This window comes from Salvelinus alpinus, chromosome 33 (genome assembly GCF_045679555.1).
Source record: "Salvelinus alpinus chromosome 33, SLU_Salpinus.1, whole genome shotgun sequence".
In the NCBI taxonomy this organism is placed as follows: Eukaryota; Metazoa; Chordata; class Actinopteri; order Salmoniformes; family Salmonidae; genus Salvelinus; species Salvelinus alpinus.
Window position 1 is genome coordinate 1,364,598 of NC_092118.1, and position 18,442 is coordinate 1,383,039.

Sequence of the window (18,442 nt, forward strand, 5' to 3'; positions counted from 1 at the left end):
GTGTTCTGTGGGGTTCAAGAGTAGTTATCCCACCACAAGGGCGGGGGTTGCTACTGAAGTTGTTGCATCAGTCGCATCCAGGTATGTCGAGAATGAAAGGCCTAGCGAGGTCATATGTCTGGTGGCCAAAGATGGACCACGATGTGGAAAATGAGGTTAGCCGGTGTGAAGATTGTCAGAGTAACAGGAAGTCACCACCCACCGCGCCATTACATCCATGGGAATGGCCAGAAAAACCATGGACACGACTACATGTGGACTACGCTGGACCTTTCCTAGGAAAAATGTTCCTTGTGCTGATTGATTCTCATTCAAAGTGGATGGATGTTTACCCCATGAACACGTCAACATCGTACGCTACGATTGAGAAGTTGAGACAAAGCTTCAGTGTTATGGGATTGCCTCAAATGTTGGTTAGTGACAATGCTACTTGTTTTACAAGCACTGAATTCACAAGTTTCATGAAACAAAATGGAATTCAGCATGTAACGTCGGCCCCTTTTCACCCATCTTCAAACGGATTAGCAGAACGTGCGGTTCAGACCTTGAAGGAGGGGATGAGGAAGATGCAAGGGCCCAGCATTGAAACAAAGGTGTCAAGATTCTTGTTTAGCTACAGGATTACTCCTCAAGCTACGACTGGGTTGTCACCTGCAGAAATGTTGATGTCAAGGAGGTTAAGGTCAACCTTGGATCTCATCAGACCAGACCTGAAAATGAAAATACAACAAAAGCAATGGAATCAAAAATGGAATCATGATACCCGAGCCAAACTCAGAAGTTTCTCAACTGGAGATGATGTCTATACAAGAAACTATGGGTTTGGTCCTAAATGGATTGAAGGTACCGTTGAGGATTGCTCAGGACCAGTATCTTATACTATGATCATCGGAAGTGGACAAAGACTAAGGAGACACGTGGATCAGATCCGAGCTCGAATTCCAGTTCCATCCGGAGATCTGGATCAATTCTTAAACGAGCAGGACAGGACATTGGAACGTTCCCCAGAGTTGCAGTTGGACAAACCACCTGAGACCAACAATGCTCAACTTCCTGAGACCACCAGTCCGGGACGACCTCCTCCTGTGAAGTCTCCACAAAAGGACTTTGTTTCACCATCAAGGGGTGAAGATCTGGTGGCACCAGCTACACCACCTCTGAGACGCTCTATTAGAGAGAGACGTCCGCCAGACTTTTTCAGATCCTAAAGGAGATCATTTTTGAAAAAATTTAAATAAGAATATAGCATAGCTCAGAAAGGAATTAAATTGGGTTATTAGCTTTAAAGGGGGGGAATGTAGTAACCTGGTATATTTATGTTTACCAATAGATGGCAGTATTGACTCAAGACGGGGGTTTGCTTCCCGCTATCCGTAGCTATTTTCTATGTCTGCCTATTTAACTATGATTAAGAAAGCTTCAGGTAGTTTAAGCCAGGTGCATAAGATAATGTAAATCTAAGTTACAATTAAATACTAAACCGTATGTAAGTCTCATGAGTCGTAATTATAAGAAGCCTTTAAGGATACTACAATAATCATGAATAATTTTCAGTTGGCTTTTCATAGCCGATCATTAAGAGTTGAAAATAGCAGGTCTGGGACAGGTGGCGGTTCCATAACCACAGGCAGAACAGTTGAAACTGGAATAGCAGCAAGGCCAGGTGGACTGGGGACAGCAAGGAGTCATCATGCCCGGTAGTCCTGACGTATGGTCCTAGGGCTCAGGTCCTCCGAGAGAGAGAAAGAAAGAGAGAGGGAGAGAATTAGAGAGAGCCAAGATTTTCAAAATGTTCATAAATGACAAGCATGGTCAAATAATAATCAGGAATAAATGTCAGTTGGCTTTTCATAGCCGATCATTAAGAGTTGAAAACAGCAGGTCTGGGACAGGTAGGGGTTCCATAACCGCAGGCAGAACAGTTGAAACTGGAATAGCAGCAAGGCCAGGCGGACTGGGGACAGCAAGGAGTCATCATGCCCGGTTTGCCGTGACGTATGGTCCTAGGGCTCAGGTTCTCCGAGAGAGAAGAAAGAAAGAGAGAACGAGAGAATTAGAGAGAGCATACTTAAATTCACACAGGACACTGGATAAGATAGGAGAAGTACTCCAGGTATAACCAACTGACCCTAGCCCCCCGACACATAAACTACTGCAGCATAAAGAAAGAGCTAAGAAAATATTTACCAAATAAACTAAAGTAAAAAGTATCACAATAAAATAACGAGCTTATATACAGGGGGTACTTGTACCGAGTCAATGTGCAGGGGTACAGGTTAGTCGAGGTAATTTGTACATGCAGGTAGGGGTAAAGTGACTGCATAGATAATAAACAGCGAATAGCAGCAGTGTAAAAACAAATGGTGGGGGGGGTCAATGTAAATAGTCCGGTGGCCATTTGATTAATTGTTCAGCAGTCTTATGGCTTGGGGGTAGAAGCTGTTAAAGAGCCTTTTGGTCCTAGACTTGGTCCTCCGGTAACGCTCATCATGAGGTAGCAGATAGAACAGTTTGACTTGGGTGACTGGAGTCTTTGACAATTTTTAGGGCCTTCCTCTGACACTGCCTGATTTAGAGGTCCCGAATGGCAGGAAGCTTGGCCCCAGGGATGTACTGGGCCGTACGCACTACCCTCTGTAGTGCCTTGCGGTCGGAGGCTGAGCAGTTGCCATACCAGACGGCAATGCAGCCTGTCAGGATGCTCTCGATGGTGCAGCTGTAGAACTTTCTGGGGACCCATGCCAAATATTTTCCATCTCCTGAGGGGGAATAGGTGTTGTCGTGCCCTCTTCATGACTGTCCTGGTGTGTTTGGACCATGCTTCAAGGAACTTGAAGCTCCCGACACTCTCCACTACAGCCCTGTCAATGTTAATGGGAGCCTGTTCAACCTGCCTTTTCCTGCAGTCCACAATCAGTTCCTTTGTCTTGCTCACATTGAGGGAGAGGTTGTTGTCTCTGACCTCCCTATAGGCTGTCTCATTGTTGTCGATATTCAGACCTACCACAGTTGTCATCAGCAAACTTAATGATGGTGTTGGAGTTGTGTTTGGCTATGCAGTCGTGGGTGAACGGGGAGTACAGGAGTGGACTAAGCACGCACCCCTGAGGGGCCCAAGTCTTGAGGATCAGCGTGGCAGATGTGTTTCCTCCCTTACTTCCTGGGGGTGGCCCGTCAGGAAGTCCAGGATCCAGTTGCAGAGGGAGGTGTTCAGTCCCAGGGTCCTTAGCTTAGTGATGAGCTTTGAGGGCACTATGGTGTTGAATGCTGAGCTGTAGTTAATGAATAGCATTCTCACATAGCTGTTCCTTTTGTCATGGGAAAGGGCAGTGTGGAGTGTGATTGAGATTGCGTCATCTGTGGATCTGTTGAGACGGTATGAGAATTGGAGTGGGTCTAGGGCAGGTGTGCCCAGCCTTCTTTGACGTGAGATCTACTTTTTAATTTGCCATCCTGATGAGATCTACCAGTCTCTAAACCTAAACCAACCAACAAATGTATGAAACGCGACACACCACTGAGTATGGACCTGCTGCTGTGATACCTATTTGATACCCAAATATAATGTGGACCAAAAACCATGTTTTCCACAAATAAGTGCAACTAATTTAATTTCCTACCTTAGTGTGTTTTTTGGCATTGGGTGGAGGCAAGTAGTTTTTCATAGTCAGGGCTGTAGCAGCAAGCCACAAGTTGGTCATCAGTCATAGTAAATCTGTACTTGGACTTTATTATCTTCATGTGAGAAAATGCAGACTCACAGAGATAGGTTGATCCAAAAAGGGCTGATAAGTTGAGTCTTCTTATGTTGGGATACTTCTACTCTTGCAGTAGCTCCCAGAACTCTTCCTTCATCTCAGTGGCTGCCCTGGATTTCAGCTGAATGTCATTTTGAATGGTGAGAAATTCAGTTTCTGCTATAGTTGTGTCCAACTGAAAAAGTGATCCCATTTTGGAGGCAATAACTTCCACATTTATGTCTGTGCCAAATGGAAAGCACATATAAGTGGCAATAGTGTGATGCAAGTGATGCAAAGTCAGAGAAACGACTGTCAAACTCAGATAAGATGCTCTGGACTTGCTACACGTAACGTACATTGTCAAGCTGTGCAGTATCCTTGCCCTGACGTTCAAGCTCTGAATGCATGTGTTGAAAGAAGTGCAGGTCCTTACCTTGCAGCTTTCTTGTGAGCAGTTGTAATTTGCATTTAAAAGTGTTCACAGAGCTGATCATGTCGGTTACATGTTTGCCTTTTCCTTGCAGCTCTACATTCAATTCATTAAGCATTTAATTTAGGTCAGTGAGAAAAGCTAAGTCCAGGAGCAACTGTGTGTCCTCTAGCTGTGCATATTCTGGATGTTTGGAAACCTTGAGAAATTTCAGGCAACAACTCACTGAAACTCCCACATCCGTGTGCAGCAGCAGGTCTGTGTTCTCCACTTCAGTCTCTTCTAAGTGAGCACGAAATAGCCTCCGCTGTAGGCTTCTTGCTCGAATAGAACACACAATCTTCATCACAACATCCACCTCTTTCATGTTTAGCGTCTTCCGGCACAAAGCTTGCTGATGAATTACGCAGTGATAACTAAGATAATAAGATGCTATAGTTGCCGCCTTCCCTTTGGTCACAGGCCTTGTGAAAATTGGCAGATTTTTTTGTTGTTGTTCTTGTACCTTTCTTCTTCGTAATTCAGTCTTTGCTGGAAAATCTCTTTCCTGGGTTTTGTGTGGTTTTAAAATGTTGTTTTATGTTACCTTGGGATAGTGATGCTATTATGGCAGATGAGGCACACGCATTTTGAGTTTGACCTGACGAAAAAATAATCCTCCCATTCCTTGTGGAAATTATAAGGTTTATGTTTTTTTTTGTATCCTTCCCTTCACTCATTATTGCTGCTGTCGACCACACAACTTAAGATCGAATCGGTCTACAAAGTTAGCTAGTTACCTGCCTGGCATCACCATAACCTCGACTTGGAGTTGGCGGGTCGGAATCTGACCGCGCTAACTAAGCATACGTCAATAAGTGGGCAGGGACTGGTCATATTTTATGTAAATCACGTGACTTTTCAGACATTGCTGTGAATGGAGGACTGTCGAACGTTAAAACAAAGAGATTATAGGCATTGATTTGTGTGGCTGAATTTTAGTCGATATAATAATCTCACGATCGACTGGCAAACAATCCGCGATCAACCAGTAGATCGCGATCGACTGGTTGGGCACCCCTGGTCTAGGGTATCCGGGATAATGCTGTTGATGTGAGTCCTTCAAAGCACCTCATGCTACCGATGTGAGTGTTACGGGGCGGTAATCATTTAGGCAGGTTACCTTCGCTTTCTTGTGCCCAGGGACTATGGTGGACTGCTTTAAATATGTATGTATTACAGACATGGTCAGGGAGAGGTTGAAAATGTCAGTGAAGACATTTGCCAGTTGGTCAGCGCATGCTCGGAGTACATGTCCTGGTAATCCGTCTGGCCCTGCGGCTTTGTGAATGTTGACCTGTTTAAAGGGTTTGTTCACATCGGCTACCGAGAACGTTATCACACAGTCATCCAGAACAGCTGGTGCTCTCATGCATGCTTCAGTGTTGCTTGCCTCGAAGCGCGCATAGAAGTTATTTCGCTCGTCTGGTAGGCTCGCGTTACTGGGCAGCTTGTGGCTCGGTTTCCCTTTGTAGTCAGTATTAGTTTTCAAGCCCTTCCACATCCGTCGAGTGTCACAGCTGGTGTAGTATGGTTTGATCTTGGTCCCGTATTGACGCTTTGCCTGTTTGATGGTTTGTCTGAGGGCGTAGTGGAATTTGTTATAAGCGTCCGGATTAGAGTCCCGCTCCTTTAAAGCGGCAGCTCTAGCCTTTAGCTTGATGCAGATGTTGCCTGTAATCCATGGCTTCTGGTTGGGATATGTACGTACGGTCACTTTGGAGATGACGTCGTCGATACACTTATTGATGAAACCGATGACTGAGGTGGTGTACTCCTCAATGCCATTGGATGAATCCTGGAACATATTCCAGTCTGTGCTAGCAGAACAGTCCTGTATCTTAGCATCTGCTTCATCTGACCACTTCCGTATTGATCGAATCACTGCTACTTCCTGCTTTAATTTTAGCTTGTAATCAGGAGGATAGAATTATGTCAGATTATGTCAGGTCAGATTTGCCAAATGGAGGGAGAGGGAGAGCTTTGTATGCATCTCTGTGTGTGGAGTAAAGGTGGTCTAGAGTATTTATTAATAATTTTTTTCCTTCTCTGGTTGTATATGTGACATGTTGGTAGAAATGAGGAAAAAAGGATTTAAGTTTGCCTGCATTAAAGTCCACGGCCACTAGGAGCGACACTTCTGGATGAGCATTTTCTTGTTTGGTTATGGCCTTATACAGCTGGTTGAGTGCAGTCTTAGTGCCAGCATTGGTTTGTGGTGGTAAATAGACTGCTACGAATAATATAGATGAGAACTCTTGGTAGATAGTGTGTTCTACAGCTTATCTTAAGGTACTCTACCTCAGGTGAGCAATACCTCGACTTCTTTAATATTAGACATCGCGCACCAGCTGTTATTGACAAATAGACACACACCCTCGCCCCTTGTCTTACCAGACGTAGCTTGTCTGTCCTGCCGATGCGTGGAAAATCCCGCCAGCTCTATATTATCTGTGTCGTTGTTCAGCCACGACCTGGTGAAACATAAGATATTACAGTTTTTAATGTCCCGTTGGTAGGATAGTCTTGATCGTATATCATCCATTTTGTTTTCCAATGATTGCATGTTGGCCAATAAAACGGATGGTATTGGAGGTTTACTCACTCGCCTATGAATTCACAGAAGGCAGCCCGACCTCTGCCCCGTTTTTCTACGTCTTGCCTTCATGCAAGGACTCGTTAAATGTTTTATTTATTTATTTCGAGGTGAGTAATCACTGTTCTGATGTCCAGAATTTATTTTCGGTCATAAGAGACGGTAGCAGCAACATTATGTAAAAAATAAGTTACAAACAATGAGAAAAAACTAACAAAATAGCACAGGTTAGGAGCCCGTAAAATGGCAGCCATCCCCTCCGGCGCCATTCATAGGGCGTGGGTGAAATTTTGCTGTTTTAAAGCTAATTTCCTGCAAATCTACACATTTTGCAATGTTATACTGTCAGTCACTCAAGCGCAACAAAATCAATGGGGGACCCCATGCAACAAATTTTTGATTCTCCCCGACTGTCTAGTTTTTATTCCTCAAAGATGATCTTGTAAAAAATATATAGCTCCATTTATTTTTTATACATACTTTGTATGGTTTTAGTCATTTCAAGGTTACACTGAAGTATTTCTGCCTACCCACCGCTGCTGAATGAATGTAGGGGAAACACTGGTATCACTCTTGGCTCACGCCTGGCAAATATTGTATGTCCTGTGCAGCAGCTCACAAAGGTGCATTACAGGCTTCACACATTTCATAAAGACATACAGGGGGACAGTATAGAAGCATCCTCCTTTCCAAAATAGTGACTCAACCCTCTATCTACCCCTCCCCCAGGGTGTACCCCACGTACGACTTTGCCTGCCCCATCGTTGACAGTGTGGAGGGCGTGACTCATGCGCTGCGCACAACAGAGTACCACGATCGCGACGACCAGTTCTACTGGGTGATCGAGGCGTTGGGTCTGCGCAAGCCCTACGTCTGGGAGTACGCCCGGCTCAACCTCAACAACACTGTGCTCTCCAAGCGCAAGCTCACCTGGTTCGTAGACCAGGGCTATGTCGATGGCTGGTGAGTCCACTAATATCCTTTCCACACGACAGGGTGTTTGGTTCACTAGGACACACCATAGCAAAATTGTATGCAACTGTAAATGAAGACCTGTGTTCTAATTTGACAAGTACAGGAAGTACCACTCTGGTTTTAAACAATCTCTCTGGAATAAATAGTCGCTTTTCGCTGATGGAGTAGATTTTAGAGATCCGTTGGTATTAGTATATCTTCCCGTCTCCCTCAGGGACGACCCTCGCTTCCCAACTGTCAGAGGTGTCCTGCGCAGAGGAATGACCGTCGAGGGCCTCAAGCAGTTCATCGCTGCCCAGGTGTGTGTGTGTGTGTGTGTGTGTGTGTGTGTGTGTGTGTGTGTGTGTGTGTGTGTGTGTGTGTGTGTGTGTGTGTGTGTGTGTGTGTGTGTGTGTGTGTGTGTGTGTGTGTGTGTGTGTGTGTGTGTGTGTTTTGCTATGTACAACCCCGTTTTGAGAAATGACTGTCTAAACTGCTTTCTATTACTCCGTGGTTCCTCAGATCTTAATGAACTATGTGTGTGTCTAATAACCTTGGATGTTGAAGTTCATCCCATCCTAGTTTCAGCTTTTTAGCCTGTATTCCCCCTTTTTATTCCCTTGTTGATTCCTTCTTTGAAACCTTATTTAGTTTTTCCCCCCCCCACTCACCCAGGGTGGATCCAGGTCTGTGGTCAACATGGAATGGGACAAGATCTGGGCCTTCAACAAGAAGGTATGCTTGCATGGATGGACACTGATATTCCCCTTCCCCTCCACATACTCCCTACATATCCATTTGGACTGATACTGATTGAATCCTGCCCCTTAATCCTAATTAAAGCCTGACACTTTGAAACCCACTGTATGGTTGAAGCTGGTCACATCCCGCCCATCCTATATCTGAAAATCGGTGGCATGAGGGCAAAATGCATATTTGGTAGATTAGACAAGACTGTATTGTAGGTTTTAGAAATGTTCAATTATTGAAGGTTTTGGTTGCCCAAAACCTTGGTTGGAGCAAAATTAAATGCTCTGAATCCCTAAGGAAGCTTGTTTCATGTGCACACACACATGGTTCCTTTGATAGGGTGCCTACTCACAGCTTGCATTGCTGCCTTCCTTGTCTTGTGCTGTTCTTTTTCTCCTCTGCTTTACTTCCTGCCTTCATCCCCCACTTTCCATCCTTCTGTCCAGGAAATTCTGCACAGGGACACCAGAAGTCAATCTTAAATTAATAATTCTTTATTGTCAGCAAGCTGGAGATGTCACAGTCAAACTTGGATGCATAAAGTACTGGTCTGAAGTGAGCTCCACCGGGGCAGTCCCGTTAGATCTCTTATATACTGATTACACAGACAAGCTACATTTGCATGATCTAGCTTATTCATCATTAACGTTTGGTTCATGCATGTGACCGACCAATACTGATTCATACACGTGACCGACCAATACCTCACAAGGCTTCTTCTCTCCAAGCTGAGACCTTGAAACTGAGACACCCCTTTCGATTCTCAAAACAATTTTCTGGGCGTACTGCCAAATTGCTTATTCTAATAGTGAGGATTCCTCTCAGGCACGATGAATCAGTCACTTGCATGAACCCAGTCAAATTGGTTATTAGAAAAGCATAAACATAAAATCTTCCTGCACATTCCCTCCTCCATGACTTAGCTCTGTCAGTGGCTTAAACTTAGAGGGGCCGTTTAATGAAAAATGTACAACTTTTCAATCGTCTTCTTACCTTAACTATAAGGGTCGGTTTCATAGACCCAGATTAAGTGTAGTTCTGGACTAAAAAGAATGCTCAATGGAGAATCTCCACTAAACATAATTTTTATTCCACGAATAGACTTAAGGCCCATGGAAACGGACTCTACGGTTTGAGGAGGCTCTAGGTTCCTGTCCAATTCATTAGCCTTTGCGTTTGATAGATGTGATCATGAAACAAGTTTCTCTCAAAATAAACGTGAATATCACCGTCCAGCATACTTTATACATAGTGAGTGTCACAAACTGATTTAAGTTCTAGAGGTATTTTGCCGATTTTTATTTGTATTTAAAATATATATATATATATATATATATATTGCCACAGATAATACAACTCAGCCCCATCTGAGAGACTAACATTCATTGCAATCATATCCCCCTAATTTATACACCCCTTGCTACTTTTCAGAATTTCATGTAAATCTTGGCATTCCATTGTCTGTCCGCATGCAGTAACTGCCTCTTAAATTTGCGCACCTTTGCATCTGCATCAAAAAGCACTCTGCCATGGTCACGGGGGCTAGGTGTTGTCAAGGTGCCATTTCTTTGTGTCCAATATACAAACACCCCATTCTTCTAAACCAGAAATGATTTAAACATTGCTATGTATGTCATATATTATATCTAGGGAAGACATTTATTTCCCCTCTAAGCCCATGATATTGGCAATGAGGAGGGGAGGGATGTCGTAGATGTACCCGATCCTGTCTGAACTTGTCTTACCCACTCCGAACCTCCAGTCTCTCTCTTGTTTGACATTGAACTGCATCTCACTTTCTGTTTCCAAGCTGCCAATTAGCTGTATCAAGGTACTCCTCCTCCTTCCCTCCATCTTTGTGCTTTCCATCCTGTCCCTCCCCCGTCTTCGCCAAGCTGCATTTTCATAAATTCTACAACAATAATTTTGCTTAAATCCCACTCGGAGCAAATGTTAAGCTCATTCTGGAGTCTGACTCCTAGTCACTTCTGAGAAGAACATCCCTACAAAAGTTAACTTTCTTCCCCTACCCCCATACTGCTCTCCTAGATACTCCTGTCCCATTGCTTATGTGTCCCTGATTTTCCGGCCACCTCCCATTCCCACAACTGGCAGCTTTGAGGTGTAGAGATGACTAACACAAGGAAAACAGTGGATTCTAGTAGTCTTTTGAAAAGTGACTCGTCACTTGCTTTTGGCAGACTACTAGTATCTATAAACTCTGATTAGGAAAACCTTTGGTGGCACTGGCATACCTGTATAACAGCAGTGCATTGTTAGGCTCTGTTTTTACTAAGCTACAGGATGTGAAAAATTCAAAGGTTCTCCGCTCCCCATGGTTATAGATGCTCCCATTTTGCCTTTAGTCTGTGTAGTTGGCAATACATACTGCAAAACTGGCTCCCCCTCTACGTTCTATCCTTCATGTCGTCCCTGTACTCTGCCACCACCATCCACCCCTTCTTTTCTTCCTTCAATGGTGTGTATGGTGAAGGTATTTCTGTTCACATGCCCAGAAAAATACTATTTTGACACTTGAGCCAAGCCGTACTGTGCTGGGTTGGGTATTTTCCTTTCACTTTGTTGTTTCCAGCATGGTTCCAACAACTATGGTGGATGCATAACCAGGCCAGCACAGTACCCCTCTGCTCTGTAGGCTCAGCTGGTTAGTGTGAAATAAGTTGAAGATGTTCCGGTCCAATTGAACTGTCCTCTGTGGACTAGTCTTCAGTCAGGATACTGAATGAGTTTTTCTGTCTACAAAGGAAACCATTGCAATAACGAACCTCTCCCATTTCTGTGTGTCTGTAGGTTATCGACCCAGTGGCCCCCAGATACACGGCCCTGTCAGGATCCTACTCAGTCCCTGTCGTCATCCCTGAGGCAACAGAGGAGATGAAGGAGGCCGTCAAACACCCCAAGGTACCTTTATGCCAATTATTTGCACTGAAGTGGCACACTATTCCCTACAAAGTACAATACAAAAGTAGTGCACTATATCGGGATTATGGTGTCATTTTGGACACAGCCTGACAAGAGCGAAGTATTGCACTCTAATCTAGTGTTCAGCAGCCAAAGTATGACATGAAATGTTACTGTAATTCCAAAAGTGTACATTCAAATTTGATTTTCATTCGGGTTTTTTTACTCTGACAATGCTAAAAGAGTTCCCCTCACAATCAAAATACCTCAGTCAAGTTGAGTATATGATGTGAATAATCAACCAACTTAATCTTTCCCAAATGAATAACCTAACCAATATAGCCAAATAAACCACCAAACCAACCAAATATAGTCAATCCATCATACCATCCGCAACTAAACCTGGCAAATGTGTATTTTTTTTTACCCTTCCAGAACACAGAGGTGGGGATGAAAGCGGTGTGGTACGGACCCAGGGTGCTGGTGGAAGGGGCAGATGCAGAGACCTTCACAAAGGGAGAGATAGTCACCTTCATCAACTGGGGAAACATTATCATCACCCAGATCCACAAGTAAGATTAATCCCACCTTAAAGTTCAACTTATAAAGCATACATACAGGCTTCATGAGCACCATAAACATGCTTCTCAACTCATCTATATGAGCATGTCATACTTTAAAAATGGTCTATAAACATTATGGATGTGCATATTTTCCTTTCAAGACCATTTGATACGTATCTAGATACATGGGCTCTGATACGATACAGGAATGATATGTTTTAATTTGAAATGATTCGGTTTGATTAGAGCAGGGGTGTCAAACTCATTATATGGAGGGCTGAGTGTATGCTAATTTTTGTTATTTCCTTTACATCTTTGTCCAATTTAAGACCTAGACAATCAGGTGAGGGGCGTTCCTAACTAATCAATTACCCAAAATGATCATTCAAGTACAAGGGAAGAGCGAAAACCCGCAGACTCTCGGCCCTCCATGGGATGAGTTTGACCAGTGGATTAGAGGAACAAATCAATGCTGGTCGATACGATTCACTAACATTTGTTGTGTAAACACATTCATGTTCAATTCTAAATTCAAAAATATGCTGATGGAGCTCATGAGCTGGGCCTCTCTGAACTTCTCTTTGTCTGTCTATCTATCTGTGTGTGTAAATGTATCTACATGTGTATATGTCTATGGTGTATGTAGGCACCTGAGCTGAGCCATAAGGGAACCTAGGCATCTACCACTCCACTATCAGATAAGGAGGGCAAACCCACTAATTAATTAGTACTTTTTTTGAGTTTCACAATGTTTGAGCTAGTTATGTATCGAATATTAGCTATGACATAGCCAATGAATATATATCGGAAGATTTATTTTCCTCGTGTTTCGAAGTGCGGTGTGGGTAGAAAAAGTGGTTGTTGTCCTCGTTATGAAATGATCAACTTTACCCTGTGTATCAAGGAAATTACCATATACACTGATTGTTTAAAGCAAAACAACTACCAAAACTACTGCTGAAAGTGAACCTGCACAGTCAAAATAAAATCTGTTGTAGGCTAAGCCACGATCACCAGGTAGGCTATATAGCCAGTTGAGTTGTCTCGGGCGCTTGCTTAGGCTACTTTATTCCAGTAAAACACCATTTTCAACAGTGCATTTGATAACAATAACCTAAAAAATTACATTGGTTGTCACTCAACTGATAAAGCCTAATATTGCGCAAGCCATTTTACAAGTGTTTGAATGCTGAAAGTGACTCGCGGCCATTGGTCAGCATGCGAAACAGTGCGCAGTTTGACTAGGCCACTGATATTGCCTGGGTTGTTCGGGATGCAAAATGACTTGTAGATCAATGACGGTCAACACAGTTACATGCTTAGTTTGACACTGAAGCAGAGGACGCATCAGTTGTCACAGAAGATTAGGGATATTTTCGGAAGGTTGAAAGAAAGTAATACAAGCAACAACGACAAAGTAATGTTTCAGTTGATGTTATGACCGATGCATGCTACATTTGGATCAGTTTGAGGTCCCGTGGACCAATGCACTCATCTTAAACATTTGAACTGGGGACCGATGCGTATTGGTGAATCATTACATCCCTAATTAACAGTGCGTTATGTCAGTGGTTCTCAATCCTGGTTCTGTGGACTCATTTTTGTTTTTGCCTTGGCCCTACACACTAACTCATCATCAAGCTTTGAATCAGATCATTTGAATCAGCTGTATAGTGCTAAGGCAAAAACAAAATTGTGCACCCCTTTGGGTCCCCGGACCAGGCTTAAGAACCACTGCGTTATGTCACATTTGGCAATTCACCCATCTGTGGGAATTACGACAAATCAAATCAAATTTTATTTGTCACATGCGCCAAATACATCAGGTGTAGACCTACAGTGAATTGCTTACTTACAAGCCCTTAACCAACAATGAAGTTAAGAAAAATACCTAAAAAAATAAAAGTAACAAATAAAGAGCAGCAGTTAAAAGTTTAGCGAGGCTATATACAGGGGGTACCGGTGTGACTAAGCATAGATGATAACAGAGAGTAGCAGCAGCGTTAAAGAGGGCGGGGGGGCAATGCTAATAGTCTGGGTAGCCATTTGATTAGATGTTCAGGAGTCTTACGGCTTGGGGGTTGAAGCTGTTTAGAAGCCTCTTGGACCTAGACTAGGCTCCGATACCGCTTGCCGTGTGGTAGCAGAGAGAACAGTCTATGACTAGGGTGGCTGGAGTCTTTGACAATTTTTAGGGCCTTCTTTTGACACCGCCTAGTATAGAGGTCCTGGATGGCAAGAAGCTTGGCCCCAGTGATGTACTGGGCCTTACGCACTTCCCTCTGTAGTGCCTTGTGCTTGGAGGCAGAGCAGTTGCCATACCAGTCGGTGATGCAGCCAGTCAGGATGCTCTCTGGTGCAGCTGTAGAACCTTTTGTGGATCTGAGGACCTATGCCAAATTTTTTCGGTCTCCTGAAGGGGAATAGGTTTTGTCGTGCCCTCTTCACCACTGTCTTGGTGTGCTAGGACCATGTTAGTTTGTTGGTGATGTGGACACCAAGGAACTTGAAGCTCTCAACTTTTCCACTACAGCCCCGTCGATGAGAATGGGGGCATGCTCAGTCCTCCTTTTCCTGTAGTCCACTATCATCTCCTTAGTCTTGATCACGTTGAGAGAGAGAGGTTGTTGACCTTGCACCACACGGTCAGGTCTCTGATCTCCCTATAGGCTGTCTCGTCGTTGTAGGTGATCAGGCCTACCACTTATGTCATCAGCAAACTTAACGATGGTGTTGAAGTTGTGCCTGGCCGTGCAGTCATGAGCGAACAGAGAGTACAGGAGGGGACTGAGCGCACACCCGTGAGGGGCCCCTGTGTTGAGGCTACCCTTACCACCTGGGGGCGGCCCGTCAGGGAGTCCAGGATCAAGTTGCAGAGGGAGGTGTTTAGTCCCAGGGTCCTTAGCTTAGTGATGAGCTTTGAGGGCTCTATGGTGTTGAACGCTGAGCTGTAGTCAATGAATAGCATTATCACGTAGGTGTTCCTTTGGTCCAGGTGGGAAAGAACAGTGTGGAGTGCAATAGAGATTGCCTCATCTGTGGATCTGTTGGGGCGGTATGCAAATTGTAGTGGGTCTAGGGTTTCTGGGATAATGGTGTTGATGTGAGCCATGTCTAGCCTTTCAAAGCACTTAATGGCTACAGACTCATTATAAACCATAACATAATCCTATAGATTTGTGAAGCATTTATTTTGTGCTTGAAGCTGTTATGTATGCTATATAAAGCCTTCATAAATTGTTTTTAATTTAAAGACCGGAAGATATTTTTTAGATCAGCAGCTTTTTACAGAAGGCTATTCCGGAGGGCTTTGCCTAAGCAAGTGTTCACCTAGTCTCAGGAAGCAGCAGTACCAGCTAGGCAGTGAAACACTTAAATTCAACTAATCAAGATCACTTGATACGTTGTGTGTGTGTATATGTATAAAAATATATTTTTTACTTAATCCCAGCCCCCGTTCCCGCAGGAGGCCTTTTGCCTTCTTAGTAGGCCGTCATTGTAAATAAGAATTTGTTCATAACTGACTTAATAAAGTAAATATAAAATATGCTGTGGCTCTCCACGTGCAGCAAGGATCGTCACTAGCCTAGATATTATAGCTACACCATGTAACTAATATACTGTGCCTTCAGAAAATATTCAGACCCCTTGACTTATTCCACATTTTGTTACGTTAAGGCCTTATTCAAAAATGTTTTAAAAAATTCAAAAAAATTAATCCTGAGCATTCCGCACACAATACCCCTTAATGACAAAGCGAAAAATAGTTTTTTTGCAAATTTATAAAAATGAAAATAATAAAATATTGCATTTACTTAAGTATTCAGACCCTTTGCTATGAGACTTGAAATTGAGCTCAGGTGCATCTTGTTTCCATTGATCATTCTTCAATGTTTCTACAACTTGATTGGAGTCCACCTGTAGTAGATTAAATTGATTGGACATGAGATTTGGAAAGGTACACACATGTCTATATAAAGATCCCCCGGTTGACTGCATGTCATAGCTAAAACCAAGCCATGAGGTCAAAGGAATTGTCCGTAGAGCCCCGAGACAGGATTGTGTCGAGGCACAGCTTTGGGGAAGAGTACCAAAGCATTTCTGTAGCATTGAAGCTCTCCAAGAAGGAGGAGAAGGGCCTTGGTCATGGAGTTGACCAAGAACCCCATGGTCACTCTGACAGTGCTCTAGAGTTCCTCTGTGGAAATGGGAGAACCGTCCAGAAGGACAACCATCTCTGTAGCACTCCACCAATCAGGCCTTTATGGTAGAGTGGCCAGATGGAAGCCACTCCTCAGTAAAAGGCACATAACGGCCTGCTTGGAGTTTACCAAAAGGCACCTAAAGACTCTGACCATGAGGAACACGATTATCTGGTCTGATGTAACCAAGATTGAACTCTTTGGCCTGAATGCCAAGCGTTACGTCTGGAGGAAACCTGGCACCATCTCTACAGTGAAGCATGGTGGTGACAGCATCATGCTGTGGGGGTGTTTTTCAGCGGCAGGGACTGGGAGAATAGTCAGGATTGAGGGAAAGATGAACAAAGCAATGTACATTGAGATCCTTGATGAAAACCAGCTCCAGAGCGCTCAGGACCTCAGATTCGGGCGAAGGTTCACCTTCCAACAGGACAACGACCCTAAGCACACAGCAAAGACAACGCAGGAGTGGCTTCCGGACAAGTCTCTGAATGTCCTTGAGTGGCCCAGCCAGAGCCTGGACTTGAACCTGATCGAACATCTCTGTGCCAAGCTTGTAGCGCCATACCCAAGAAGACTCGGCTGTAATTGCTGCCAACGGTACCTCAACAAAGTACGGTACTGTGTAAATGGTCTGAATACCTACACTTACTTCTTTTCTAAATTGCATTATCATTAGGGGGTATTGTGTGTAGATTGAGGGTGGAAAAAAATATTTAATACATTTTAAAATAAGGCTGAAACCTAGCTGTGGAAAAAGTCAAGGGGTCTGAATACTTTCTGAAGGCACTGTATATTTTCCTTCTGTCTTTCTCTCGCTCAATGTAACTGATGTGTCACATTAAAATGCATTATTGACTCTAAGTAAAATGTTACCAAATGTACAATGATGGTAAAAAGAAATGTCAACTTCCTAACTCCTACACCCCCACACTACCTCACTTGATCTCTGTGATCCAGAGATGCCAGCGGTAAGGTCACCTCCCTGGACGGCAAACTGAACCTGGAGAACAAGGACTACAAGAAGACCACCAAGATCACGTGGCTGGCCGAGACCCCCCGCGCGCCCCTGCTGCCCACCGTCTGCGTCAACTACCAGCACCTCATCACCAAGCCTGTCATAGGCAAGGAGGACGACTTCAAGGAGTACATCAACAAACAGAGCAAGGTGGGTGAGCAAGGGTGGGATGGGTCAAGGGTGTGTGTGTGTGTGTGTGTGTGTGTGTGTGTGAGAGAGTCAAAGGGGGTTGTCTATGCGATGTGCGTGTGTCGTGTGAGGGAGTGTTTTTGTTTGTAAAAATGTCATGAGAATGAAGTATATTCCTCCTTGGGAGATCAGGTTTTCAGTTTGACCGCCCCCAGCCTCTGGAATGCCCTCCCGGACCACTTCCTTTAAAAAGTGGCCTAATGACCATTTTCTTTAGGAAGGCTTTCTGTTGATAGCTGTGCTCCTTGGTGGTGTTATCCCTTGTAGTGTCAGCTGGCTTCTTTGTGTCAGTTGCCCTGTCTAGTTAAAAAAATATTGGATTTGGTTTTTATTTTATGCAACTTTTGGATTATTCTGTATAATGAAAAGTGCTTTACCAATGTAATTTATTATTAAAGCACATCATTCTGAATAGAGCAGATATCATTGACCAGTATAGAGGAACACTCTTCTAATCCTTCGGAAGACTGAAAGGGTTTTCCTATTTCTCCTCATCCCTCTATCACATTCTCTTTATCTTCTTCACATCTGTCTCCAATCCTTTCTTTGTGTCTCCAATCCTTTCTTTGTGTCTCCCATCCTTTCTTTGTGACTCCCTTTCTTTGTGTCTCCCTTTCTTTCTGTCAGCTGGAGGAAAAGATGCTGGGAGACCCCTGTCTGAAGGACCTGAAGAAGGGTGACATCATCCAGCTGCAGAGGCGGGGCTTCTACATCTGTGACCAGCCCTACGAGCCAATCAGGTTCTATTGCCTCTACAAGATATTTGACTAGTTGATTTGACCGTGACTGCATTTGGGCCAGTGGAAGGGATGCGTTCGTGGATGGATTGATGGTTTGATAGTTGGATGAGATAATAAATAAATGGATGGATATTCTCTAAAGGAAAAGCACAATGCCTCTTCAAAATGAAGTACTACTGCATTGTTCCAGAGTGTGTCTGTATTAATACTCTGTCCCTGGTGACTAGACATGGGCCAGAGGATTGGATGGGTGCTACACTTCCTAAATGCAAAAGCACATCGTTCCAGTGTCTGTATTA

General features: G+C 43.9%; 1 protein-coding gene across 2 annotated transcripts in view; it reads left to right on the forward strand.

Moving 5' to 3' along the window:
• The window catches only part of LOC139563087 (bifunctional glutamate/proline--tRNA ligase-like), a 65,056-nt gene that overhangs the window by 22,875 nt on the left and 23,739 nt on the right, over positions 1–18,442 (forward strand). Inside the window, exons 10-17 of one of the 2 annotated variants that reach the window (XM_071381367.1) lie at positions 7,535–7,768; positions 7,995–8,079; positions 8,435–8,494; positions 10,320–10,340; positions 11,321–11,431; positions 11,867–12,003; positions 17,157–17,364; positions 18,031–18,143. In XM_071381367.1, coding sequence (XP_071237468.1) covers positions 7,535–7,768; positions 7,995–8,079; positions 8,435–8,494; positions 10,320–10,340; positions 11,321–11,431; positions 11,867–12,003; positions 17,157–17,364; positions 18,031–18,143 — 969 coding nt within the window. The remainder of the gene's footprint in view (positions 1–7,534; positions 7,769–7,994; positions 8,080–8,434; positions 8,495–10,319; positions 10,341–11,320; positions 11,432–11,866; positions 12,004–17,156; positions 17,365–18,030; positions 18,144–18,442) is intronic. The other variant, XM_071381368.1, reaches the window with a different exon arrangement.